This window comes from Crotalus tigris, unplaced genomic scaffold (assembly GCF_016545835.1).
Source record: "Crotalus tigris isolate CLP2741 ecotype Arizona unplaced genomic scaffold, ASM1654583v1 scf7180000023720.1715460, whole genome shotgun sequence".
Classification (NCBI taxonomy): domain Eukaryota; kingdom Metazoa; phylum Chordata; class Lepidosauria; order Squamata; family Viperidae; genus Crotalus; species Crotalus tigris.
In genome coordinates this window covers 511,214-538,585 of record NW_024100139.1, presented here as the reverse complement: position 1 = coordinate 538,585, position 27,372 = coordinate 511,214, and the positions used below count along the sequence as shown (strand labels likewise).

Sequence of the window (27,372 nt, the reverse complement as noted above, 5' to 3'; positions counted from 1 at the left end):
AAAGGTAGCAACAAAAGCAGGATTTTCCTGCTTTTTAATAGCTGGTCTTTCCATGTATACCAGACATGTCAACCTATTGGGGTGGTTTTGCCATTGCCGGCAATGGGGTGGGCGCGGCTTCTGGATGACACGTCCGGCCCACGGGCTGGCAGTTTGACATCCCTGAATTGTATACAAACCAGCACAGAGATTTCTTGAGCTAAGGGACTCTAAAATGGAACTCCCCTTCCTCAGAAAGCATGAATTGAATTCTGCATAATTGAATTCCGAATTAACTGAATTCTGTAGAATAAAGAAAAGAACGTGACTGAAGAACAAGTCCCACTCCCAGGAAATAGAGTGCAATACACAGCCTGAATAACAAAACGACAGCACACACAGAAAAAGAGGACAGGATTTCTTGCTCTGATAAGTCTCAGAAGACAGGTGGTCTCAAATCTTGGCTCATCAGCTGGGCAGATTCTTGGATGCATTCTCACATTACCTACAGCTGTTCCACTAATGTCACTAAGGTATTTCCACCCCTGTTAACTGCAGGTCCTACTTATGGAAATCCAGGATTAGTTAAGATAGGATGTTTTTATACTTATGTGAAATGTTACACCCTGGCCTGGCGGAACCTGCACGTATTAAAATTGCCCTCTGGGAACTCCTGTTTTGTAACTCATGGTTTGGCCCATTGTCTTCTCCACCCTTTCATAACTGTGGCCATTATGCCGAGAGAAAACCAAAAAGTTTAGATTTTATGGCTGGATTTGGAGCTTAGGTACAGGACAAGATGGTTCATTCCATCTGCTTTAAATTCAACAAGTTTTATTTTAGAAAAGGTAAGAGACAAATGCAAACTGAAATATTAATTCAGAGTGAATAAATGCAATCACAATTGTACAGATGCTGTCAAAAGCCTCTTGGCTGCAACTAAGCAACCTCTGAAATTCAGGTTCCCAACAAAGCTATTTCTGAGGATGTGACAAAAAAAATGCCAAGAATGAGACAGGCAGTATCTAAATCTGATAAATAAAAATAAAATAAATATTGCAGGGAGCCCTCTTTTTCTAATTTCAGCTATTGGATTACCTACCCCATTACTGTCAATGCTGCCCCAATTTCATAGTTAATTTACCTACAGTTTAACCCTGGTTGCATGAACAGTAATTAGCTGTGCTTACACATGGTTTACAAACAGCTAGATTTGCACAATATGCTGGGCCAAAGTCAACCAAGCCACATTATGCTTTGGCACAGTATGAAAATCCAGCCAGTAATTAACAGCTTATCAGGGGCATAGGATGGCAGCTCCCAGCTCACTGATGAAATGCGGGTTTTGCATACAGAAAGCCACCGTTTGCCCAGAGCCTTGGAGAACCAGATTATGCTGAATGTGACGAGTTGAGGGGCTCCTAGAAGCAAAGCAGCACCTCTAGCCATGGACAGGCAAGTTCATCCTCTGCACATGTCTGGGCCTGCCCCACATCCTCACATTTCAGACCAAGCTCTCTGTAAGGACCCACCCCACTTTGCATCTTAAGAAGACAGAACTCTTGGAATAATTCTTCCAACAGGAATCCTTTATTAAGAGAAAATGGTTGCAGGCATGCTAGACAGGACTTGGGGTCCAAGCTCTCCCATTCAAGGTTTTAAGGGGTTCCCCAGTAGTCCCACCCAATCAACCCCCCTTCCAGTGATAGTTTCAAGTATCACAATTCCACTCCCTTTCTTCTTTCTTCCGTCTGGATGGAGACTTCAGATAACTACATGAAAGGCAATTACTCTCCTTTGGTATGCTAACACTTCGAGGTTACAATAAACACACATTCAGCATTTAGCTCTTTGAAGTGTAAAGAAGGAAGTGAGGGCCATAAAGCCCCTTTGTTCTCCCCCTTCTCTCCCTCTTATGGCAGAATCCAGAGAAGGCAGAATTGGGAGTTTCTATATTTGATAATTTAAAGATGAAATATAATTGGATTCTGACACTCTCTTTGCAACAACTGACACCCAGCCATCCAGCAGCAAAAGTTGCTGGTCTGTTTTCAAGGGTTCTGGAGCAGGATGGTTTCCCAGGAACTGTATTGCATCCAACCTGTCAACGCTGCAAATATTGTATATTCTTGCTTTTGACAATATGTAGAATTGTCTGGTAATTATGGGGTTAATACAGAGCAGAAGGGGGGTTGGGGGTAAAGCCTGGGAAAGAAAGAGGAAGAAAACATTTAGGGAGGGAACAGGCTGATCATTTAACTGCTCAGAGGAAGAGAACTTAGATCCTAGCATCCCTCCGTTGTGCCGACATTTTGTAACAATAAAAGACTTTCAGGAAAATAAATGCCTGGAAGTTCTTTGGAATGTTTCATTAGCCGGAACCACAACACAACCCTTAAAATAACTCCAAGACGAAAAGGTGGGCTAGGATGGAGACATAGTTCCATTGGTTCTACGGACACGGCAAATGGGCTACATCCAGAACCACAGCTGGGATTAATACCAGAAATCTCTTTCCTTAGCCCATTCCCTTCGCAGCTCAACCCCTGATGCATTCTCAAGGATTGAATGGTGTCATCCAGCCCTATGGGGAGCAAGTCAACTGCTTGGGGTGTCCGTCCCTGGCCACTGTAAGGCTTGTGGACTTCAACTCCCAGAGTTCCCCATGCTAGCTGGGGAATTCTAGGAGATGAAGTGTACAAAGCTTAAAGTGGGCAAGATTATACGTCCCTGATTTAGAATCAATAATGAGTTTAAGACTTGAGCTTTACAATTCTCACCTGCCTGGTAAGGATGATATGGGGAAGGAAGAAGCAAGCGGGAGGCAGAGCCTTCAAGAGCCATGATTTTAAGTATTGGCTGCTGAAAACTGGGGGATGATACTGACCAAAAGAGGTGGCCACACAGACTGATCACAGCATCCTTGGCGGTGTCCAAACAGATGTTGCATTCGAATGTGCTGTCCTGACCGGTACTGTCTCCGTTGCTGCTATTCCCACTGGTCCCACCAGCACTGGAACTTTCTGTGGAAGCTGAAGCCGCAGGTCCTTTGCTGGCCATTTTTGGCTTTCAGTTAGGAAGTCTGTGGGAAGCGGAATCCTGGCAAAGCAAATAGTAATAATAAGTAAGAGTAAGAACCAGAACTGAAAAAAAAATAATCAAATGATTCAAAGTGCAAATTTTGTGCAAAGAAATAGAAGAAACGGTAGATCGCGTACTTGGCTGATGTAAGAAGATTGCACAAACTGATTATAAGCAACAACATGACATCGTCACCAGAATGATTCATTGGAGCACCAGTAATGAAAAAAAATGGTGGGAAGTAGCTGAAAAGGTAGTAAAAAATGAGCAGAATGAAATATTGTGAGATTTCCAAATTCAAACTGATAAAATCTCAGCTCATAACAGTTCAGAGTTAACTATGTTTGAAAAAAAAAAAAAAAAACCGTGTGGATAATTAATGGAGCAATACCACAGGAAAGTAGAATAAAAGACAAAGGATTGGAGAAGATCACAATATATCAAGATCTGAAAACAGAAATTGAAAGACTGTGGCACAAACCAGCTGTGGTGATTTCAAGGATTATTGGCACACTGGGGACCATAGCAAAAACTCTTGGACGGCACTTAGGAAATCTAAAACGCCACATTCCCTGGATCCACATAGATACTATGCCAATTCATTGCAACATCCTAGATTCTTGGGAAGAACGTGAGGTGTACAAAGGCCAACATCAGTGAATGAATTAGCAGCTGTCACTTCACCTTGTTGTGAACAGACTATAATAATATTAATATTATTAATGGGCATGGCAGTAACCTGGAAACAGTAGAATAAAGGAGAAAGAACTGGAAAAAACCCCACAAAATACAAAGATCCGCAAATAGAAATACTGTGGCAAAATAAAGCAAAGACAGTACCAAAAGTGATAAGTGCCTTGGGTGCAATCCCAAAACATCTGGAGCACCATGTCTATGGAGATTCTCAGTCATCCAGGTCATGGTTGTCCCAAAGGTGCTTTTTCAAGAAGAGAACAATAAACGAAGCAACCTCGTCATTTCATACATTTCAGGAATATCTGAAAAGCTCAAAAGGATCTTCAGCCAACACAACATATGTGCACATTTAAACCCAAGAATACACCAAAGCAGAAGCTTGTCCACCCCAAGGATAAAACACCCAGACACAAACTGAGCAACGTGGTATATGCAGTACAATGCACTGAGCCATGTGCAGATCTGTACATTGGGGAAACAAAACAACCACTTCATAAACACCTAGCACAGTGGTTCTCAACCTGTGGGTTGGGACCCCATTTGAGGTCGAACGACCATTTCACGGGGGTCGCCAAACAACGCAGTCCGCCATTTTTTCCCCCTTTTCCTTAGCTGTGCTACTCCCTTTTATTCTATTGGCTTTTGAAAGGCAATAGAACAGACTCTCTTGAATAGAGTCTATTGGCTTTCAAAAGCCAATAGGAATTGTCCAAGCTGTCTCTGCCCTGCTGAGCCTGCCAAAAGTCCCATTCTGCAAACGGTGCTGCACCAGTTGAGTAGTCCTCGACTTACGACTGGTTGAGTAGTCCTCGACTTACGACTGGTTGGGGGTCACGGCATTAAAAAGGTTGAGAACCACTAACCTAGCACAACATAGGAGAACAAACCCATCAGGACAAGAGTCAGCAGTCCATCTGCATTTACAAGACAAAGGCCGCTCTTTTGAAGATAGCAAAGTTCATGTTTTGGACAGAGAAGGTTGTTAATTTGAAAGAGGGGTCAAAGAGGCCATCTATGTCCAAATTGAACAGCCCTCTCTCAACAGAGGGGGAGGGATACAGCATCATCTATCTCCAGTCTACCACACAGTCCTTTCAGCAGTTCCAGGAAGGCTTCACACCCATTTGCACTACTCAGGTGACCTTGAGGACACAGACAAATCTCCAAGTGGCTTCAACTACTCTCTAAATTAAAGAATGCAAATGACCAGCGGTCTGCAAGGAATATACATCCTTCTATTCTGCACCATCCAGTCAGAGCTGAAGAAGCTTTTTGGATGAGAACTGAAAACGTCTTCAAAGAAAAGCAAGAAAGCCCAGTTGCCTCTTGAAAAAGCACTTTTGGGACATCTGGAGCACCTCTTGAACACCATAAGCATTGACAAAACCATTGCTAGTCAATTGCAAAAGGAAGTTTTGCTTGGAGCAGCTTACATCCTGTGAGGATACCACTAATACTATCAAAAAACACTATCTGCCTATCCCAGGTCCTTGGGAGGACTCGATAGGTGGATAAAAATCCCAAATCCAGGCTGAACATCTGGCTGGCCATGCAACCAACCATAGTAATAATTCAAAACCACCATTATTTTGCTAATTATGTCCACAAGGAGAAGATACCACCAGAGGTTATACTTGTGCAATAAGAGCTTACCACAGAGCTTACGACTTTAGAACAGGCAAGAGATATCCTGACAGATTAAGAAAGAATCAAGTCTTAATATGAGAATAAGAATCCTGTGTATGCTTTTTATTCAAGGTGATTTCTGCCACAACACTGAACACAGCAGTTTCTAAATGCTCATTAAATTCCATTGTATGCATCAAGAGTCTCTGCATTATATAAATATATAATAAAAATTACATATCCATATGCTGCCCTTTGCAGAGAGCCCAGCAGAGCTTATCTGTGACAGAACAAAGCTGAAATATAGATTTAACGAAGCAGCATGAAAAAGAGATAAATTCTCTAAAATGTCTAGCATTCAGTAAGATATGTACAAATCTTTAGAGCAGTGTTTCTCAACCTTGACAATTTTAAGGCATGTGGACTTCAACTCCCAGAATTCCACAGCCAGCATTGCTGGCTGTGGAATTCTGGGAGTTGAAGTCCACATGCCTTAAAATGGTCAAGGTTGAGAAACACTGCTTTAGAGAAAGAGTCTGGGAAATAACTTGTTAGGTAGGCAGACCAGTCAACCACTTAAAGAAGGGTGGCAGCAGATCAGGAAGGATCCCAGATCCTCAGAGGAGGAAAGAACGCTTAGGGCTGGCTCCTGGATTGCTGGAGGAACAACCCAAATTCTACCATTCTTAACAGTTCACCTAGGTAGGAGCCAATGCCGGTTAAACTCTTAGGTTCCCAAAAATCTGTCTGGGAAAGTTATGGTGGTTCTCCCTTCTGCTTGCCCCGGGAGGAGATAGAATGGAACCACAGAGACATCTCCTTCCTACCTTCTAAAACAGTCTGGACTTGACTCTCACTGGAGCGTCACGAAGTCAGTCTCCATTTTGAACTGCTCTGGCCTGAAGGAGTTTCAGGGTGCTAAACCTGAACAGCCGGAACACAGAGCTCTTGGCTCCAGGGCCGGAACGGCATTGCAAGTGGTACTAGCTGTAGCTCAGAAAATCTTTTGATTTTCTACTAGACAAGCCTCTGCGTCAGTTTCTTTTCACCTTTTCTGTTTTAATTCAGCAAAGGAAAAGAGCAGAGATGGAATATCAGTTGTATAAAAGGAAGCAGCAGTCTCTTGACCTAAGACGAATGTTAGAATGTTGGAATTATTTTAAAGTCTTACAGAGTTATGCTGCAACACAGCAATCGGGTCTTAACATTTTTCTGGCAGGAAATAGATCTTTAAATAGGAGAAAATGGACTAAATTGAGAAGAACGTGGCACTAAATTATAGGCTACCCTTCTTTGTATTTTTCTGGCTGGAGAAAATTCCTCGTAGGGATTTCTACAGTGACAGATGCACCTGACAGATCTGAGTTCCATGCAGAAGGACTGAAAAAACCTGAAAGCCAAGAATTTTGTAATAACTATTTTTGAAGTTGCAGTCTCAAGAATGCACTCGATACAGACTTAATATAACTTGAAGGACTCTTCACTACCTGCGTTAACCTTAGTTAATTAATACTTCTTTTTTTCACTTTTCCAGGCCAATATCCATATATCTAACTCTGGCAAGCCACCCCAATGTGTTATAGGTGATCAAGTACAAAGGCTTTGAAAAGCCTGTTACACAACAGTCCCAGGGCAGGGGCTTAAGATAAAGGTAAATACAGGTAATCCTCAAGTTACAACAACAATTGAACCCAACATTTTTGCTGCTAAGGAAGCCATTTGCTAAGTGAGTCTTGCCCCATTTTACTAGCTTTCTTGCCACCCTTGTTAAATGAATCTGGACTCCACGCTGACTTCACTTGTCAGAAAATCACAAATAATGATCACATGACCCCAGGACACGGCAATTATCGTAAATACGAGTCAGGTGTCAAGCGCCTGTATTCTGATCGCATGACCACGGGGATGCTGCAAGGGACGTAACAGTGAAAAACGGTCATAAATCACATTGTTTCATTGCCACTGTAACACTGAACAGTCACTAAATGTACTGTTGTAAGTCGAGGACTCCCTCTATCAAGAAATCAGGTGAGGTGTAAGGACCCACCCCACTTTGCATCTTAAGAAGACAGAACTCTTGGAATAGTTCTTCCAACAGGAATCCTTTATTAAGAGAAAATGGTTGCAGGCATGCTAGACAGGACTTGGGGTTCAAGCTCTCCCATTCAAGGTTTTAAGGGGTTCCCCAGTAGTCCCACCCAATCAACCCCCCTTCCAGTGATAGTTTCAAGTATCACAATTCCATCCCCTTTCTTCTTCCGTCTGGATGGAGACTTCAGATAACTACATGAAAGGCAATTACTCTTCTTTGATATGTTAAAGCTTAGAGGCCACAATAAACACACATTCAGTCCTTTGAAGTGTGCTGAAGGAAGTGAGGGCCATAAAGCCCCTTTGCTCTCCCCCTTTTCTCCCTCTTATGGCAGAATCCAGAGAAGGCAGAATTGGGAGTTTCTATGTTTGATAATTAAAGATGAAATATAATTGGATTCTGACATCCGGCCCCTCTTAACAATAAGAGAGATCCACCTGAAAGAAAACACAAGTAAAAAATTTAGTTAGGCTTGTTAGGATACTCTGTGTGAAACTTCTTCAATAGCTTCGGGGCTCTGACGTGACGTTTATGGACCCACTCATTTTGTGAGGCAGGGAGGTGTTTCCAGGCAACTAGGTACTGAGTTGTTCCACGATATCTCCTAGAGTCAAGGATCTCTTTTATTTCGAAGTGTTGTTCCCCCTCCACCATGATTGGAGGTGGTGGGGGGGGGATTTTTGGCCGTAGAGGTGACTGATGCTCTCTTTTCAGCAAGCTGCAATGAAAAATTGGGTGTATTTGCCTGAGGTTTTTGGGTAATTCTAATTCTACTGTTACTGGATTTATGATCCTTTTAATTGGAAAAGGTCCTATATATTTTGGTCCAAGTTTTTTACAGGGCTGTAGGGACTTTAGGTATTTTGTAGATAAGTACACCATTTCTCCTATAATGAATGGTGTAGGCTCAACCCTTTTTTTATCGGCTTGTGCTTTGTATGCCCGCCTAGCTTCATCTAGTGATTTTCTGACTATTGGCCAGGTGTTTTGTAGGCTTTCCATCCATTCTTTCAGTGAAGGGATCGTTGGTTCTTTTGGGGTCAACTCTGGCATAGGGTTGAAACTTTGGCCGTTGGCTATTTGAAAAGGAGTGTAGCCTGTGCTGGAGTGGACTGCATTATTGTAGGCAACTTCTGCAAAAGGGAGTAAGTCCGTCCAATCACTCTGTTGGAAATTTAAAAAACATCTCAAATATTGCTCAAGTACCGACTGACACGTTCCGCTTGTCCATCTGTCTGAGGGTGATGGCTAGATGTCAGTTCCTGAGTGGTCCCTAAGAGGGATAAAAATTCCTTCCAAAATGTAGACGTAAATTGCACTCCCCTATCAGGAGATGATGCGTTGGGGTGCCCCGTGCAATCTGTAAATGTGCTGGATAAAAAGTTTTGCTAAGGCCTTTGCAGTGGGAATTTTTTGGCAAGGGATAAAGTGCACCTGTTTGGAAAATAGGTCCGTGACTGTCCAGATAACAGTATTCCCATTGCTTTCAGGCAATTCCACTATAAAATCCATGGCTATTTCCCTCCAGGGGGCTGAGGGACTTGCCACTGGTTGTAACAGCCCTGGCGATTTCCCTTGCAACCTCTTTGCTGATGCACAGGTTGGGCAGCTGGCAACATAACTTTCTATGTCCTTTTTTATTGATGGCCACAAAAATTGCCGTTTAATTAAGTGTAAAGTTTTTACAAATCCAAAATGCCCTGCTGATTTTGTGTCATGGCAAAGTTGCATGAAAGTTAGTCTTTGAGTTTTTGGTATATATAACTTTTCCCCTACCCAAGGCAATCCGTCTCTCATTGTGCACACATGTTTGTTTTTCTGGAACCAATCATCTGTTTCCAAACTTTTTCTGAATTCAATCCCAGTTTGGCTGTCCAGTTGTGGTTTTATTTTGGCTTGGGTTCTTGTGGTTAATGGCGCTGCCAGTTGTGATTATGCCATTATTGGTCTAGAGTCTGTGGTTCGTGCGCTGTTATATTGGGGCATGCGAGATAGTGCATCTGCCAGGAAGTTCTTTCTTCCTGGTAAATGTTTGAGCTTAAATTGGAATTGGGTGAAAATGCTGGGACCAGCGGGCTTGTTTGGGATTGAGTTTCCTGGAAGTTTTCAGGGCTTCTAAATTTTTGTGATCAGTCCATACCTGGAAGGGGATTTTGTTGCCTTCCAGGAACTGTCGCCACGTGAGTAATGCCCAACGTATCCCATAAGCCTCCTTCTCCCATACGGGCCAGCGCTGTTCTGTTTCCGTGAGTTTCTTAGATGTATATGCACAGGGTTGCAATACTGCATCATCATTTTCTTGTAATAGCACAGCCCCCACTGCCACATCACTTGCATCTGCCTGTATTATGAAGGGCTTGTCCATATCTGGGTGCCTTAGTACTGGTTCGGCAGAAAAAAGTCTCTTTAGTCTCTCAAACGCTGCTTGGCACTCCATTGTCCATGTTAGTGGCTGGCTAGGTTTTACTGAGGATGTTCCCTTCGTTTTTATTAAGTTGGTGAGGGGCAAGGCTATCTGTGCAAATGAGGGGATGAATTGGCGGTAAAAATTTGCAAAGCCCAGGAAACTTTGTAGTTGCTTTCTTGTGTGGGGTGGTGCCCATTCTAATACTGCTCTGACCTTCTCTGGGTCCATTTCAATGCCCTGTGGGGATATGCGATAGCCTAGGTAGTCTATCCTTTCCTGGTGGAATTCGCATTTTGAGAGTTTGGCATATAGGTGAGCGGCTCGCAGCTTCTTAAAACCGCTCTGACAAGTTTGACGTGTTCTTCTTTTGTTTCGGTAAAGATAAGAATGTCGTCCAAGTAAACAAGGACCCCCTTAAACAGGTGCTCCCTTAGAATGTCATTGATTAATTGCATAAAGACTGCCGGGCCCCCTTGTAATCCAAATGGCAAGACTTTGAATTGATAGCACCCCATGGGGCAGTTAAATGCAGTCTTCCATTCGTCCCCTTCCTTGATTCTCACGCGATAGTAAGCTTCCCTTAAGTCTAGTTTAGAAAAAATTTTCCCTTTCGATAGGTGTGACAGCATGTCTTTCATGAGGGGCAGCGGGTATAGGTTGCTTTCACTGATTGTGTTCAGGGCCCTATAATCCACGCATAAACGTAAAGAGCCATCCTTCTTCTCTCTAAAAAGGACCGGGGCAGCCCCTTTAGGCTTAGCTGGTTCAATGAAACCTCTCTCCAGGTTTTTTTTAATAAATCTTTCCATTTCCTCCTTCTCCTTTGGGCTCATGGAGTATAATCTGGGTTTCGGGAGTTTTGCCCCAGGCTTGAATTCAATGGTACAGTCTGTGGGTCGGTGGGGGGAAGCTCATTCGCCCTCTCCTCACTGAAGACTTCAGCAAGGTCTCTATATTCCTCTGGTATTTCTGTTAATCTTTTTTCCTCTCCTATGGATGCTTTTTCTATTCTTGATTCTGGTAGCCTCTCTTGGGGTTTTAAGTCCATAGGGTCCCCCTTCGGGAATTTGATTTCAGTCGTCCTCCAATTTACCCAGGGGTTCCATTTTTTCAACCATTCCATCCCTAGAATCATTGGGCATTCCATACCTGGGGTCACCACAAACGTTAAGTCCTCTTCATGGTTGCCCAGGGAGAGGTGTATTGGCAGAGTGGCTAGGGTAGCTGGCACACCCCCTGCTATGGATCCATCTAGCTGGCCAAATGAGATTGGTTGTTCCAGTCTCCTGGATGGGATGCCCAGATTCCCCACTAGTGTTGGGCTAATGAGGCAGCGGGTGCAGCCAGAGTCTATTAAGGCTTTCACCTTCACAGCTTCGGGCATGGGGGGGATTAATATAGTCACTGTTTTGAAGAGGGGTGTGATGCGTCCACTTACCAGGGGTTCGCCTTCCGAGCTGTCATCTGAGGCATCCACCGTCCCTGTGGTGTAGGCTGGAGTTCTTTCCCCTTGGTGAGCAGAGGTGGGGTTTTCTGCAATTTCCATCATTGTCATGGCTGTTTCTTTTGGCTTAGCTGAATACCCTCTGGGTTTGTTGATTGGGGATCTGTCTGGGTTGTGCTGGGGGGCCTTTGAGCGGCATTCTACAGCTCGATGCCCTTCTCTTCCGCACTTGAAACACCCCATCTGCTTCTTGGCTGTATCCGATGAGTTCACCGGTTGGTGTGTCAGCTCAGGCGGGGGGCGGCTCCATTGTTTTCTTCGGCGGTGCCTCTTCAATATGTCGATCTCTGCTTCCTCTGCCAAGACGTACCATTCCTCAAGTCGATGGGGGTCCCCTCGGGGCAGGCAAGCATCATATAGATCATAGTTTAGTCCGTCTTTGAAATGGCCAAGGAGGATGTCTTCTGGCCAATTCAGTTTGCTGGCAATGGCTCGGAATTCTTGTGTATACTCAGCCACTGGGCGTTTGCCCTGCCTCATCGTTGTTATTCTTTCACGGGCTTTGCGATCAGCCAGGGGGTCGTCAAATCGTCTTCTCAAAGAGGACATGAAACGGTTGAAGTTACTGAGTTCTGGGGCATTGGAGTCATGCAGGTTCACCACCCAATCTGCAGCTGGTCCATCCAGGGCAGATTGCACGATCCGGATGCGGGCTTTGTCGCTGGGGATGTCCTGCCCATATTCCTACATGTAGCTGAGGACTTGGGTTAGGAAAAACCCCAAGCGTGTTGGCTCCCCTTTGAATTTCACCTCCAACGGTGGACGTCTTGGAAGGGATCGGTGCCTCCATTGTGGGTGGTAGTGTCTTCCGTCCAGATTTCCATCTGTGGTCCGGTAGGGGGTGGGAGCTCCTGGATCAGTAAATGTCCCTGGGGTTGCAGGTTCCACGTCCCCCTCGGTGTCTCTCCCTTTGTGACTCCAGGAACTGGGGCGGGCGTAGGGCTCAGGAATCTCCTCTCCTAGGGAGCTGAGAGTTCTCTTCATCAGGTCAATAGCTCTCTCTAGGATCCAGTCTGAGTACGGCATACAGCTTCCTCCCTCTTCATTTGCGTGCAGGGATTTCTCCATCTCCTGCTTCCATTCTGGTTGCTTGGTCCCCCGTCTCAGGGTCACTTTTCTTGATTCCTTTCCCCACTCGCTTTTCTTTCCAACGCCCATCGACCAGCGAGGCTTGTGGTCCTGTGTCTCCACCACTTCTTCTTCGGAGAAATCTGGCCTCTCGGATCCCAACATCTGGCAAGGTTCCAACTGGGTCAGCGGCTCTCTTTCCAGGGAGTTTTCTCCCTCTCTTGCTTCGTTGTCTGACATGGTAAATTTTTGCAAAATCCCCCGGCAAGGGTCTACCTTCAAGGTGGATTAATTTTGCAAGTCCTGTCTAATGTAAGGACCCACCCCACTTTGCATCTTAAGAAGACAGAACTCTTGGAATAGCTCTTCCAACAGGACTCCTTTATTAAGAGAAAATGGTTGCAGGCATGCTAGACAGGACTTGGGGTTCAAGCTCTCCCATTCACGGTTTTAAGGGGTTCCCCAGTAGTCCCACCCAATCAACCCCCCTTCCAGTGATAGTTTCAAGTATCACAATTCCATCCCCTTTCTTCTTCCGTCTGGATGGAGACTTCAGATAACTACATGAAAGGCAAGTACTCTTCTTTGATATGTTAAAGCTTAGAGGCCACAATAAACACCCATTCAGTCCTTTGAAGTGTGCTGAAGGAAGTGAGGGCCATAAAGCCCCTTTGCTCTCCCCCTTTTCTCCCTCTTATGGCAGAATCCAGAGAAGGCAGAATTGGGAGTTTCTATGTTTGATAATTAAAGATGAAATATAATTGGATTCTGACATGAGGCCTCGGAACCCCTCGGAGTCTTACACACTCAGTGCCTCTAACAAAGCTGCAGCTCACCAAACATCTGCCTTTTAATAAAATCACATTTTAATAAAATCACAAAAAATGCTCAAGAACACACAGTAACACACCCCTCTGTAACAGTGAGATGGGCAGCATATAAATTATATAAACAAGGCACCTCAAGAAGAAAGCCAAAATGCTGCTAAGTTTTTGTTTTTTTTTTTACAATTACTGCTTAAATCTACTGCTTTCTCTGTCTACAGAGGAAAGCTGCATTTTAGAAACTAGGTTCACATAAGTTTCTCAATTCAACAGCATGACAATCTAAAGGATCGCTGGAACAGAGCTACAGTTGGATTGTTCACCCACTAATAGGAAACATGAGCTGGGTTTTTAGGCCGTCATAAGACAGGTTAGTTTTACTCTGCTGATGTGTAGATTGCATTAGGCAAATCTGCTTGGTACAAGAATTATTGCAAGATATATTTAGTTTTCACCGAGAACACAAGTGCATTCTCAGTCTCGCTTACGGCAACACACCCAAACCTACTCCAAGAAGGGCGCCCTGAGACTTTGCTACATCAGCTGGAACAAGGCTGCTGCTCAAATCTTAGTTAGGTGACATCCAAATTGAATTTACAGCCTTTTAAAGTCATAAAATACTCGGGGATATGGAGTACTTCCTTCATCTTGGCTAAGATATTCAAATGAATACAGTAATAACAATAACCCCCTCCTCTGACCTGACTCACCCGACGCTCACCTCCTATGCAAATATTTCCAAGAAAAACAAAAGCAGCAAAGAAGACGTCTGTATCTTCTCTCGGCTCTGATGAAAATGTTCACGCACAGCCACAAGAAATCCAGGGAGACTTCATGTCCACAGCATCCACACAGAGAAGATCTCTATTTCAACAGATTTTTTTTCATTCAATTACATCATACAACAGGATGCCCCCAAAGGACAACATCACAATCTGCTAGCAAGCATCTAACAGACCCCAGCTTTGCCAGCTCTGAGCTCTCTTTAGTGACGTCAACGTGTGCAATTTGAATGAAAAAAAAGCAATACTGTAGGCAAATGTTAGCACCAACATTCACGACATCTTGTGCTTCCTCCCTACAGAAAAAATATTCTCTAACCTTAGATATGGGAGATATTTTTTTTAAAAAATTAAATATTTAAGTGTTTTGTCTCTGTGATTGAAGCTCCCAATGTGAAATCTCTACACCTATGTTACTGTTATTTGACTCTGGTACATTAATTATTGCAAGCCACTCAAAGTCCCTCGGCTGAGATGGGCAGCTATAGAAACTGAATAAATAAATTACAGCCCTTCAAGCAATGAGTTTTAAAACCATTTTCTATGCAAGCCTATGATACATATATTTGGAAATAAATTCAATTTGTTCATTGGAGTTTAGTTTTTAAAAAGAAACAAGGAAGAGGAAGCAAGTGGCATTATTCTTTAAATGCAATCTTTATATTAGCAGTAATTAGTGTACAGTAATATGATCACTTACTTATATACCAGCAGCAAAACATTGTATTAGGTGAACCCTGTACAACTCACTAGAAGCAAGCCAGCTAACTTTTAGAATAAGACTGGAAAAATCTTAGATGGCACACAAGCGTCTAAAATTTTTATTCTGAAAATGTATAGTGCTTGTTTCCAAAACAAGGAAAGCAAAAAACAATGATTTACATAAACAGCAACTGGATTGTTAAAATGAATCTTAGAAATTCAAATATCTACTTTGTAATAAATTGTACTATATTCTAAAAAAATCCTAATAAGTTTACTTGCAAAACTATTCTAAATGTTAACCTGGAAAATTAAGCAGTAATGAGACAATGTGTCAGAATCCAATTATATTTCATCTCTAGTTATCAATTATAGAAAACCCCATTTCTGCCCTCTCTGGATTCTGCCATACAAGAAAGAGAGGGGGGTGAACAAAGGGGCTTTATGGCCCTCACTTCCTTCGGTACAACTTCAAAAGGATTGAATGTGGATAGCACCAAAAGGCCTTATCATAACAAAGGAGGCTATTTACCTTTCATGTACTCCTCTCTGAAGTCTCCCTCCAGCCGGCAGTAAGGAAAAGGGGGTGGGAGTGTAATGCCTGAGACTGTTGCTGGAAGAAGGGGGTGATTGGGTGGGGCTACTGGGGAACCCCTTAAAACCTTGAATGGGAGAGCTTGGACCCCAAGTCCTGTCTAGAACGCCTGCAACCATTTTCTCTTAATAAAGGATGCCTGTTGGAAGAATTATCCCAAGAATTCTGTCTTCTTAAGATGCAAAGTGGGGTGGGTCCTTACACAATGCCTATAAACCACTTCCCACCAATACACGCAAAGGGCTATCCGGGATCAAGTCCAAAAGCCTTGATCTGAAGTCCATGCCCACAGACACACCCATGCCCAGCCATCCGTCAAGACAAACAGTGCCAAACAGATTCAAATAATTGCCTTCCAAAGCCACATCTTGAGACAGGGAAGAGCCCACCCACCGTGAGACAACCCCAGGAGTCCCAGAAGCTTAGAAAAGGGCCTTTCACCAGCTCTCAGCACCAGGCAGGATTTAGGCTTGTGGCTGATGGAATGGAAGGTTCCCTTGCTTGAATAGTAAGACATATACTGAGAATGTAAGGTATTTTATCATATTATGTGTTATATTAGCATCTTCTTCCGAACATTTTTGAGCCGTTGTGTGGGTGCTTGTGGGCGCTCCACCACTGGAGGTTTTTAAGAAGAGATTAGACAGCCACTTGTCTGAAATGACATTGCAGGGGTTCTCAACCTTGGCAACTTTAAGACTTGTGGACTTCAACTCCCAGAATTCCTCAGCCAGCTTTGCTGGCTGAGGAATTCTGGGAGTTGAAGTCCACAAGTTTTAAAGTTGCCAAGGTTGAGAACCCCTGACATAGGGTCTCCTGCTTGAGCAGGGGGCTGGACTAGATGGCCTCCAAGGTCCCTTCCAGCTCTATTCGGAGATATATTTTCCCCAACAGGGGCAGTGCTGGTTCTCTTTCCCGGATCCACCGGCTGCTGACCCACTGCCTGCCACAGGAACGGATTAACCGGCTTCCTCCCTGGAGGCTGACTATCGGCTGCCGGAGGGTCCGGCCCGAAGCCGCCTCCTCCTCCTCCTCATCGTAGGCAAGATAGACAAAACAAAGATCATAAACTGCGTCCCGCGCATGCGCTGCCTTTCCACGGATTCCCTCCCCGACTTCAGCGATCGCCCCCCCGAAGACCCCCCCCTTCCCACAGCAGCCTCACCTCAGGCGAGCCGCCTCGCGCCCGCCGGGCCCTTCCCGGCAGAGGACCCCGCCCCCTCAGGGCCGGCCGGGGGGGGGGAGAGGCGGCTTCTTTCTCCCCAGAGAACTCAGGCCGATCGGCGGGTCCTCCCCCTCAAGCGCCCCGTTCCCCGCCCCTCCCGGCGCCCCCCACGCCGACTCTGGACCCCCCCCTCCAGGCCCGCTCACCGGAAGGGGCCGCAGCCGCCGCTCTTCCCGGACGGCGCAGGTTTCTTTCCTCCTCCGGCCGGAAGTGAGGCCTGCACCGGAAGCGCCGCGCCCCTGCGCCGCCGCGATGAATCCGTCCGCGCGGCCTGGAGGCGGCCCAGGGGGCGGCGGGTTTTCCTGATCCAGATCCCGCGGGAGGCTGCGCGCCTCGCGCCCGCCCTCCCCGCCGCCGGCGCGCCTCAGCGGTCCCCCGGACTACAACTCCCAGAGTGCTCTGCGGCCAGCGCGGCTTCGGAATGGCGGCGCCCGGGCCCGAGGCGAGCGACGGCGACAGCGAGGAAGACGCGGCGGCCTGGCAGCGCCTGCGGGAGGCGGCCTGGGATCCGGCGCTCGGGCGAGCGGCTGCCCTGTCTCCAGGCGGTAGGGCTTCCAGGGCCGAGCGGCCGGGGCTCCTCTGCGGCCTCCGGGAAGGCGCCCCGATCCGTCCGGCGACTGGTGGTGACGGCGCCCCGGTTGCCCAGGGAGCTCAGCCCGAGCCTTTCCAGCGCCGCCGTCTTCCCACCTGCGGAATTAGCCGCCGCGGCGGGGCTTGCTCCTCAGTGGGCGCCGGGCAGCTTCGGTGGCGGGCAGGTGTCCTCAAGCTTGGCCACTTTAAGACTTGTGGACTTCAACTCCCAGAATTCCTCAGCCAGCTTTGCTGGCTGAGGAATTCTGGGAGTTGCAATCCACAAAGTGGCCAAGCTTCAGGACACCTGGTCTAGGGAGTCTTTGGTCTGTGTGTGTGTGTGTGTGTATGTATGTTGTGTGTGTATCATAAAATATACCTATGTTTTTATATACGTACACATGTACACACACATATACATGCAGATAATCCTCGACTTACAACAGTTCGTTTTACGACGGCGCTGAAAAAAAGACAGGACCGTTTTTCACACTGAACGACCGTTGCAGCATCCCTTTGCGGCCAGGAGTCACACACTTGGAAACTGGTTCATATTTATGACGGTTGCCGCTTCCTGAGCTAACGTGATCCCTTTTGTGACCTTCTGAGAAGCAAAGTCAGTGGAGAAGCCAGATTCACTTAACAGCCTTGTTATTAACTGAACAACTGCAGTGCTTCACTTAACAAGCGTGGCAAGAAAGGAACCAAAATGCTTAGTAAGGGAAATGTTGGCTATTGTCATAAATCAACGACTACCTGTACGTATGTGTATGTACAACACTGTAAAATTTATGTGTTACAAATAGAGTGATGTAAGAAGGGGGATTCAAACCCATCACCTCCCTGTGACAGAGCTTGTGCAAAGGACTTGGTCGGGCTCTCTGGGAGATACTTCCCACCACTCAGCTCTGCCAGCTCAATTACCCTTGGACGTTAGTACTGCTTTATAAGGCCTTGGTAAAGCCACACTTGGAATTTTTGGTCACCATGATGTAAAAAAGATGTTGAGACTCTGAAAGAGTGCAGAGAAGAGCAACAAAGATGATTAGGGGGCTGGAGGGTAAAACGCATGAAGAACAGTTGCAACCTAGTAAAAAGAACTAGAGGTGACATGATAGCAGTGTTCCAATATTTGAGGGGCTGCCACAAAGAAGAGGGGGTTCAATCTATTCTCCAAAGCACCTGAAGAAGGCAGGACAAGAAGCAATGGATGGAAACTAATCAAGGAGAGAAGAAACCTGGAACTAAGGAGAAACTTCCTGACAATGAGAACAATAAACCAGTGGAACAGCTTGCCTTCAGAAATTATGGGTGCTCCAACACTGGAGGTTTTTTAAAAGGAGAGGTGCTTGCTTTGGTGCTTCTGTTTATCTGCTTACACTGAATGCCAACGGGTGTTGATCAGCTTTACCTCTTCTGAGGTCTGGACTTTGCCAGTGTCTATGGAATAGTCTGGGGCTGTCATCTCTGCTCATGTTCTGATAGCCAGATACCCCCAAAGAATAGAATAGAATATATTGTCATTGTGTAACTCACAACGAAATTAAATAGTGAAGGAGCATTGGAAAACAGGCAGAAATTGGTGGTAGTGGTGCATATCCTCCAGCGGCTGAGATCTATTTCCCATGTGGATTGCTGATGTTTTTAGATATTTATGCTCTATTTGGTTAAACATCTGGGGCAGGAAGCAGCAGTCTTCCTTATGCTGACTGGGAGGACTGAGATGTAAAAAATGTAAAAAATCCAGGCATCCCTTATTATGTGCTGTCACTTCATGAAAGTGGATTAACTAAGCATGAGGAGAGCTGTGTCACATGAGCAGATCTTTGTGAAGCGAGTCTAATGCAAGCAAATGTAGCTTCAGAGGGATTAAAAAACAGGAGTGGTGCTGTTGCCTCCCAAATGGAAAAGATTCCTTTGTGGGGCTTGTTTTGGCCTCACTGTCCAGGAAGACTCACCCAGCACCAGCAGGCCTGGCCTGTCTTCCTGTTGTATGATCTGACATTTAGGCCTCAGGAAAAGCTCTCAAGAACAAAGAATTCAGCATTAAATTGCTAAACGCACCAACCGCCATCACCAATCTTCTATCCCTCACCTTCCAGGTACTTAATTGCCTCCACTGGGCAAATGTCTCTCTTAAAATGCAGTACAAGGACTCCTCACTTGCTGGCTGCAGTTGGGACAGTTTGTTGCTAAGTGATGTGATTGTAAAGCGCAACATCAAACGACTGCACCAACTTAACAACATCAGTTCCAGCTCTGGTTGTTAATTGTCTACAGTCCTTAAGCATGACATTTCCTGAACCACAACTTGTGTCTTCCTGCCAGCTTTCCTTTGTCTTTGCTTGTCAGAACCTGGCAATAAAGGTTGCCAGGGTGGTCCTGTGACAGCCACAATTTCTAGAAGCAATCCGAAGTCTTCTTTTTCAGGGCTGTCGTGATTTCAGATGATTGCTAAATGGGTGGTCAGTAAGCAAGGGCTACCTGTACAGTATCCAGGACTAGAATCCATATGCCAGGTGCAATCTGATAGCACATGATTATTTTTATCTTCTATTGATGCAGCTTAAAATTGTACAGGTAGTCCTCGACCTACAACCACCATTGAGCCCAAAATTTACGTTGTTAGGTGAGAAATTCGTTGAGTTTTGCCCCATTGGTTTCCCCATTGACCTTGCTTGTCAGAAGGTCACAAAAGGGGGTCACGTGCCCCCCCCGGATGCTGCGGCCCTCATAAGTATGAACCGGTTGCCAAGTCTCTGAATGTAAATCACGTGACCTTGGGGATGCTGAAAGGGTCGTAATTGTGAAAAACGGCCGTGAGTCATTTTTTTCAGCGCTGTTGTAACTTCAAACGGTCACTGAACTGTTGTAAGTGGAGGACGATCCGTTATTTGTCTTTTTTGCTTCACTATCACACTAAGGGACGGGTTTGGACAAAACTCAGCAGCACTTTTTTGTGTGGCTGCTGATAAAAACAGGATCGCCAACTTGATTGCCAACGTCCGATAACAGATATGGCACAAGAAGAAGATCATACTCCTGGCTTATATTCAACTTGTGATCCATCAGGACATCCAGATCCCTTGCACATGTCTGGTTCATCTATCCTGTAATTTTTTATATCTTTATTTTTTTTTCTTATTTAGATATAGGAGCTTGCTTTTGTCTCTGTCTGCATTCATCCTGCTGGGTTTTGCTCAAGGTAGCCCCGCTGTCTGTTATCTGTAAATTGATAACCATTTCCCTGGTGCCTTGCCAAAGCCATTTCTCAGACAGAGTCTTTGCCATCCTCCCCTGGATGCTTCTCTCCAGCTCAACGCACAGCCATTAAGCGTTCTTTGGTTGCAGTGGCTCAGCCAGCTGTGTATCTGTCCAGGGGTGGCATCGTTTCACTGCACTGTTTTACTCTGCTTGGTTCTCAAGGGGACCGTGTCAAGTGCTTTGATGAAGTTCAAGCGGAGGGTGTGCACTGCATCCCTCTGGTCAATTCAACTGGTCTTTCTGTCAAATTCTGAATGGACCACTAGGGCTTTTTCTGCCATCAGTTTTCTATATTTCTATATTTTTTAGTCACAACCGTTTTGAATTCACGTTGAAGGTTTGTTTGTTTTTTTAATTTGGATTTTTGTTTTCAGAGAATTCTTCGAAAAAGAACCAGCAAGCAGGTGAATCCAGCATCAGGTAATTAAACTTTCCCCAATTGCATCTACTGGACATAAATATGATTCTTAAACAGGGGCCCCTCTTCCCTCCATTGCAGGTCACAGCTTCCCTCCACAAGTAAGAGAAACATAGGTTTGTGGATGAGGAACACTGAGGAGAGTGGGCTGAAATATCCTTGACTCCTGACATGCTAGCTTTTCAAAGGCAAGAATCAAAATATTCAGCCATTGGCCCACTGTAATCCCCTCCAAAAAGGGGGATGGGGGAGAGAGCACAGCCCCTGAAGAGACACAGGCCTGCTCTCGGTGCAGGCAGTACTTACTCAGCAGGAGGCTGCTGCTTCAATTGGGGGTCATTTCCTGCAAGCCTCATTTAGATATTAGAGATCTACTACACCGAAAGCAGAGGAATCCCATACGAGGCCATAAGAAGCAGATACAGTGTGGTGTTTCTTCTCCCACAGCTTTCCAGGGACATCCGCTGAGGAGCATGGACTTCAGCTCCCAGCATCCTAGCCAGCAAAATCATTTCAGAGCGGGCTGGAAACTGTAGTTCATATGAATGATATGCCCTGGGTGACATGAACTGCACTTGCCAGCATTCTCAGGGATCACCAGATACATTGAAGTGATTCTGTTCAAGGTGAACGACCTGAATGGCGAGTGATTGATGGAAATCTTCCGGAGATTACTCCTATGATGGCAAAGGCAGTCTCAGAAAATAACTGAATCTTTATTCTCCTGAAACAGAGAGAAGATCTACAATCATGAGCAGGATGGAAATGAACTGCAGACCACACCAGAATTTCGAGCACACGTTGCAAAGAAACTGGACACAATCTTGGACAAGTAGGCATAAGCATTTTATTAACATTTTCCCTTCGGTATGGCCTGGTGGGAACTTTTCCTAGAGAATTCTGAATAGCAAAAGCACTAAGATATATATACCGCTTCGCAGTGCTTTACATCCCTCTTTGAGTGGTTTACCAAGTCAGCCTTTTGCCCCCAACAATCTGAATCCTCATTTTACCAAAGGATGGAAGGCTGAGTCAACCTTGAGCCGGTGAAAATTAAGGCGGAGCTTTCCTTATGAACAGAGAGGCTAAAATGCAGGCCGGAAGGCAGGCCCCAGGTTGGGATGGTTGCAGAGGAAAGTAGGGGTCCACAGGCTGGAGGTATCTGCATGTTACCCCTCAGTGATGGGATAATGGAAGAACCAGAAATGAGTTTGTGGGCAAAATGTGCAACATTCTGAGTGAATGTAATCGGGGGGGGGAGTAATTCTATATGCCATCCATCTCCTTGTCCAGCGACTCTGGGCAGTTTAATATTCAGTTAAGTGGCCTGAATGGATGTGTCGAAACAAAGAGATTATTAACCCGACTTTCCTTCTTTGAAACTCTAACCAAATGACAACTGATTTCAAAATAACCGTCTATCTTGGTGAAAAGATCCATTACTTCTCCCATTCGCTGGACCAAAGTCCTAAGTTTCTACATGCCTCCCTCTCTCTCTCTCTCTCTCTCTCTCTCTCTCTCTCTTTCTATGCCTCTCTCTCTCTCTCTCTCTCCCTCTCTCTCTCTCTCTCTCTCTCCCTCTCTCTCTCTCTCTCTCTCTCTCTTTCTCTCTCTCTCTCTCTGTGTGGGAGGAAGGGGAAACATCCCTGGATGCCCCTGACTTTGCTCCTTTCCTGTTTCCACCTGCATTCCTGCTCGGCGAAAAATGGGACTTGGCCAGTGCTTCCCGGAAGCCATTTGGGCGGAATCCGTTCTGCTGGCCTGGCCCCGTATCTCTGGTTCATGGGGCCCAGGTTTTGGCCTTTGCTCTTTGGGGAACCTGGGCCAGCTCGGAGTGTTAATGGTCAGCGAGCGCTTGGTTGCAGATTCAGCCTGTGTTTTTTTCAGGCAGGAGGAGCTGCAGGGAAAGTCACTGCTATTCTTTTTTTTTTGACACCAGCTCAGTGGCAGCCGTGCCTTCCTCTCTTCCTGCTTTTCCTTTCAGGGCGATAACCCTCTCAATGTGCCCCTTGCAACTCCCGCAGCACGAGAACGGAGCCTCCCTGGAAGAAGACAGTGGTGAGCCGCTCGCCTCGGGAAAATCCCCTGGAGCACATTTGTCCTGTTCATTCAGCCGGCTGTGTCAGGAGCTGTACAGCAGGGAAGCTCTGCTGGCTGGGGGATTCTGGGAGTTGACATCCCCGGGTCTTAAAATTGCCAAGGTTGGAAACTCATGGTCTAGATCCGAGGTGGCGAACCTATGGCACGGGTGCCAGAGGCGGCACTCAGAGCCCTCTCTGTGGGCATGCGCGCCATCGCCCCAGTCCTAGGCCTTCAGCTGGGTTTTATAAAACCTTTTCGCTTTAGGCCTCCGCCGCCGTGTGCAAAAAAAAAAAAAAAAGTTCAATCAATCAATTTCAACTTCTCGCGGGAAAAAAAGATCTCGCAAAGTTGGAATTGATTGATTGAACTTTTTAGTCCCACCCAGTCTGCCATTTTACCACTGCAGCCACGCCCACCCGGCGGGCCACGCCCACCCGGCGGGCCACGCCACCCGGCACTCAATGATGCATAAGTGGGTTTTAGGTTGCAGTTTGGGCACTCGGTCTCTAAAAGGTTCACAATCACTGGTCTAGACGGATGCTTGAGCCAGTCAGGATTGACGGGGGGCTGAGGGGTTCTCCCCTTTCAAAGGGTCCTTCTTTAGAGAGTGATGCTTGCGATGTGGGCTGTAGGAGGCTCAGCTCCCATGAGCCTCTCCCTCCTTTGGGCAGCGGCTTTTAACTCTAGAACAGCGGTTCTCAACCTGTGGGTCGGGACCCCATTTGGGGTCGAACGACCATTTCACGGGGGTCGCCAAACAAGTTAATGTTAATGTCCGCCATTTTTTCCCCCTTTTCTTTAGCTGTGCTACTCCCTCTTATTCTATTGGCTTTTGAAAGCCAATAGAATAGACTCTCTTGAATAGAGTCTAATTCTATTGGCTTTCAAAAGCCAATAGGAATTGTCCAGGCTGTCTCTGCCATGCTGAGCCCGCCAAAACCCCAGTCTGCAAACAGTGCTGCAAGGAAAGCTTCCCTCCCTGCTAAGCAACTACTAAAAGTAAGTAAAAGAGGGCCAGGGGTGGGAGGTGGGAGGCCAGCGAGTGCAGGGAGGGTTGCTGGCGTGTGTGGGGCCTGGCGGGTGCCTCATCTGCCTTGGGCTGGGCCAGCTGGTGGCCCAGCCAGTGGTCACCCTGCGCTGTCGCTGCCGCTTGCCGTGGCCGCCCAGGAGCGCCTGGGCCTGCCTGCCGCCGCCCCGAGCGGGCTGTGGCCAAGGTAAAGCTAGCGGGGCAGCGGCGGGGCAGGGAGGGTTGCTGGCGCGCGTGGGGCCCGGCGGGTGCCTTACCTCTCTTGGGCTGGGCCAGCTGGTGGCCCAGCCGGTGGTCGGCCTGCGCCGTCTCTGCCCCTTGCCAGCTAGGCCTCGGCTGGCACAGGGGGCGGCACCACGCATGTGCGGCGCTCCCGGGCAGGGAAAGTCCTTGACTTACGACCGGTTGGGTAGTCCTCGACGTACGACCAGTTGGGGGTTGCGGCATTAAAAAGGTTGAGAACCGCTGCTCTAGAAACCAGCCTAGACTGAGCAGCTGACTCACACAGCACCTTCTCTCTTTTCCTCCTGAACTGGCGCAGGCTTTCGCCTCTTCTCCTCCTCCGTTCCGGGAAACTGTGGGGAGCCAGAATCTGCTCCCCGGAAACGGTCGGCGTTGCAGCATTCCAGCTCCAGGTGAGGAATGGGAATGGGAGGGAGGGGGAAGAGTATCTGGCATGAAAGAGGACAACAGACAACGGCCTCGGCTGCTGCGATGTACTGAAGTCTTCTGGCTTGCAAATGGGCCTCAGTCGGTTTTTGAGGCTGGCTCAGGCAGCCTGCTGGCTGAAGAGTTCCTTGCCCTTCTGGGTTCATTTTATTGTATTTCTTTCTGTATATCTCATGCAACTCAAGGTGGCAAATATACTGATACTCCCTTCCTCCTCCTATTTTCCACACAGCCACCACTCGGTGAGGTGTGCTGGGCTGGGAGAGAAGGACTAGCCCAAAGGTACCCGGGTGGCTTTCATGCAGGATTAGAAGCCACCATCTTCTGGGTGATCGGCCCAAAGTCCTCCAGGCGCCCTTCATGCCTATGGAGGGATTAAAACTCACTTCTCTCCTGATGATTGGCCCAAAGTCGCCCAGAACTAGAACTCAAGGTCTCCTGGCTTCTAGCCTGGTGCCTTAACCACTGAACCAAACTGATTCGTATACTGTGTCAAGCAATAATCTTGAACCGAACGGAGGTAGCCTTGGTCGTTTTTAAGCCGTGGCTTAGAGCAGGGGTCCCCAACCTTGGCCACTTTCAGACTTGTGGACTTCAACTCCCAGAATTCCCCAGCCAGCAACGCTGGCTGGGGAATTCTGGGAGTTGAAGTCCACAAGTCTGAAAGTGGCCAAGGTTGGGGACCCCTGGCTTAGGGGGTGATGTGAACCAAGGCAGTAGATTTTAACTGATGCCAATCTGATGTTACCTTTGCTTAGCGCAGCATGGTAGGATTGTGTCCACCCAGGATAAGAAGCACATTTTAGCCAAGCCTATTGTGCGAACTCAGCGCATGAGGTTGGGTGCTGCACAAAGAATATTGGTTGAATAACTTGATTAAAGATGTCAGCATGACTCACTCATAAAGGAATGAAACAGCTGGTCTTCCAGCTGTTAATATGGTTTCATTAATATACCCCCCTCCCCGTGTATATCTGCCTCTTTCGTAATAGTGCACCTTTTCAGTCTAAGAATTGTAAAGCCAGTAATAAATAGATATAGGTCAGCTGACCGTAGGAGAAAACGTAATTCTGTTGTTGTTTTTTCTCCAGCGTTGCTTGTGATTCTTCCAGTGGCCTGGAAAGTGACACAGAGTGGCAGAAATGCCAAGAAGCTGCGGTGACAGCAGCAGACATCCTGAAGCAAAGTGGCCTGTCACCGCCAGTGGCCCAGGACTCCGGTCACACAAGAGAGGCCGGATGGAAAAAAGTCAAGAAGAAGAAGAAGAAGAAGAAAGGGAAAAGAGAGGCGGGTGGCCAGCCAGAGGCCATTGAAGCAGCAAATAATAGCCAGAACAAGGACCTCTCGTGTCCCAGCAGGCCAGAGGCCGTCAGTCGGACAGAGATGGTGCAGAGAAAGAGGAAAAGGAGGAAAACAGGAGCAGGAACAGAACGACCATCCCTCTAATGCAGGGGTGTCAAACTTGCAACGTCACGTGACGTCTCGCGACTTTTTTTCCATTGCCGGCAATGGGGTGGGCGCGGTTTTGCCATGACGCATATAGCCTGCGGGCCGGCAGTTTGACACTCCTGCTCTAATACTTATGTGCCAGGGGGAGTTACTTACAGGGGGCTCCTGAGTTGGGCCTGGTTTGGCTGTGCACCCTGGGAAAATGAAGGGACTCTCTCGGTAATGGAAAACAGCTGCTCCGACTACTGTTCTCTTGGTGGGTCTGGGATAGATCAGGCGGGCTGTTGGGGCTCCTGGGTAGCGTGACAAATTGGGAGGAAGAGCGGGCTGGCGTTCCTTGCATCCCATCAAAGTGGACACCCCTGATGGCTGCTTTCTGAGGTGAGCCCCAGCATCTCTTGGAGCTGCAGGACCTGGGGGGGCAGTGTTGACAACCTTTGTGGGTCACCTGGAGAGCAGCCATGGCATCTTCTCTGTTTCCTCACCTCGTCCGTCTGAAGAATAACATGAGTCTCTTTTACAGATATGGTTCCAGTTTCTATGAGATGGTTATTTTGTGAATAGCCAATATACAATATTTCGGATACAGCGTCTCGCCTGTTTGATTGACCAAAAGTTAAATATATTTACAAAATAGAATTGAAGAGGGTCTTGATTCTGCAAGTCAAATTTCCTAGAGCTTAAAATATCCAAATGGATAAATTTGGCTACTTATTTACAAGATTCAAAAGCTCAGTAAATAGTATTTGGGCCTCAAATAAGTGCAGTCTGGATGCATAGACTAGACTTAAGCCTAGTTAATTTCTGATTTCCTTTTTCACTCTGACTTGACCAGTAATTTTCCCTCTGGTTTTTTTCCTTCTAGCTTCTTCCATGTGGACAATTTGTGGTTTCTCCTAACAACAGAAAGATCTTGGCTTTGCCTGTTTTGTGTGGAGACATTGATCTCCAGTGAGGCCAAGTGTAAGCTAGCAGATCCCCTAACATTCACCACGAAGGAAGTTTGAATTGTGCATTTTGAGAAGTGGCCTAATTGGCTGTCTTAGCTGTTGCCGGTGATGGCAGACACACGTAACCTTTGGGTCTACCTCTGGCCACTGGGCTGGTGTCCCCAAAGTCTGTTTCCAAGATGAGCACCAGTATTTGGTGCTTCAAAAATAAACACGTGAAAAGAAATGCCCGTTTCTGCAACTGGTTCAAATTATGCCCAGTCAGAGGCTGTGTTACATAACTAACCTAGCACCTGGGGGGGGGGAATCTTCTGAATCCAGGGGGGGGGGGTGAGGCAGATCAGGTGCAGATGGAAAAAAGC

General features: G+C 46.7%; 2 protein-coding genes across 5 annotated transcripts in view; one reads left to right on the top strand and one right to left on the bottom strand.

The window, feature by feature from the left end:
- The window catches only part of RNF185 (ring finger protein 185), a 28,052-nt gene extending 11,186 nt beyond the window's left edge, over positions 1 to 16,866 (bottom strand). Inside the window, exons 1-2 of one of the 4 annotated variants that reach the window (XM_039321215.1) lie at positions 16,728 to 16,866; positions 2,867 to 3,078 (exon numbers count right to left, since the gene is read on the bottom strand). In XM_039321215.1, coding sequence (XP_039177149.1) covers positions 2,867 to 3,039 — 173 coding nt within the window. In that variant the 5' untranslated portion in view covers positions 3,040 to 3,078; positions 16,728 to 16,866. Of the gene's footprint in view, positions 1 to 2,866; positions 3,079 to 13,987; positions 14,145 to 16,521; positions 16,667 to 16,727 lie in introns of those variants that run through there. The other 3 variants (XM_039321216.1, XM_039321218.1, XM_039321217.1) reach the window with 3 other exon arrangements.
- Positions 16,867 to 16,963: 97 nt separating this feature from the next.
- Positions 16,964 to 26,649, top strand: CUNH12orf43 (chromosome unknown C12orf43 homolog). Its single transcript, XM_039321212.1, has 6 exons — positions 16,964 to 17,126; positions 20,790 to 20,835; positions 21,567 to 21,665; positions 22,818 to 22,891; positions 24,484 to 24,577; positions 25,703 to 26,649. The coding sequence occupies exons 1-6, from the start codon at positions 17,003 to 17,005 to the stop codon at positions 26,055 to 26,057; spliced, it is 792 nt and encodes a 263-aa protein (XP_039177146.1). The 5' UTR covers positions 16,964 to 17,002; the 3' UTR covers positions 26,058 to 26,649.
- Positions 26,650 to 27,372: the final 723 nt, after the last annotated feature.

What these genes read in the sequence shown, in the direction of transcription:
- CUNH12orf43 (XM_039321212.1), top strand. Translation starts at nt 17,003, where the DNA reads ATGGCGGCGCCCGGGCCCGAGGCGAGCGACGGCGACAGCGAGGAAGAC. An exon ending in GGCTGCCCTGTCTCCAGGCG is followed by an intron (nt 17,127 to 20,789) that starts GTAGGGCTTCCA and finishes TTTTGTTTTCAG; the next exon opens with AGAATTCTTCGAAAAAGAAC. An exon ending in TTGCAGCATTCCAGCTCCAG is followed by an intron (nt 24,578 to 25,702) that starts GTGAGGAATGGG and finishes TTTTTTCTCCAG; the next exon opens with CGTTGCTTGTGATTCTTCCA.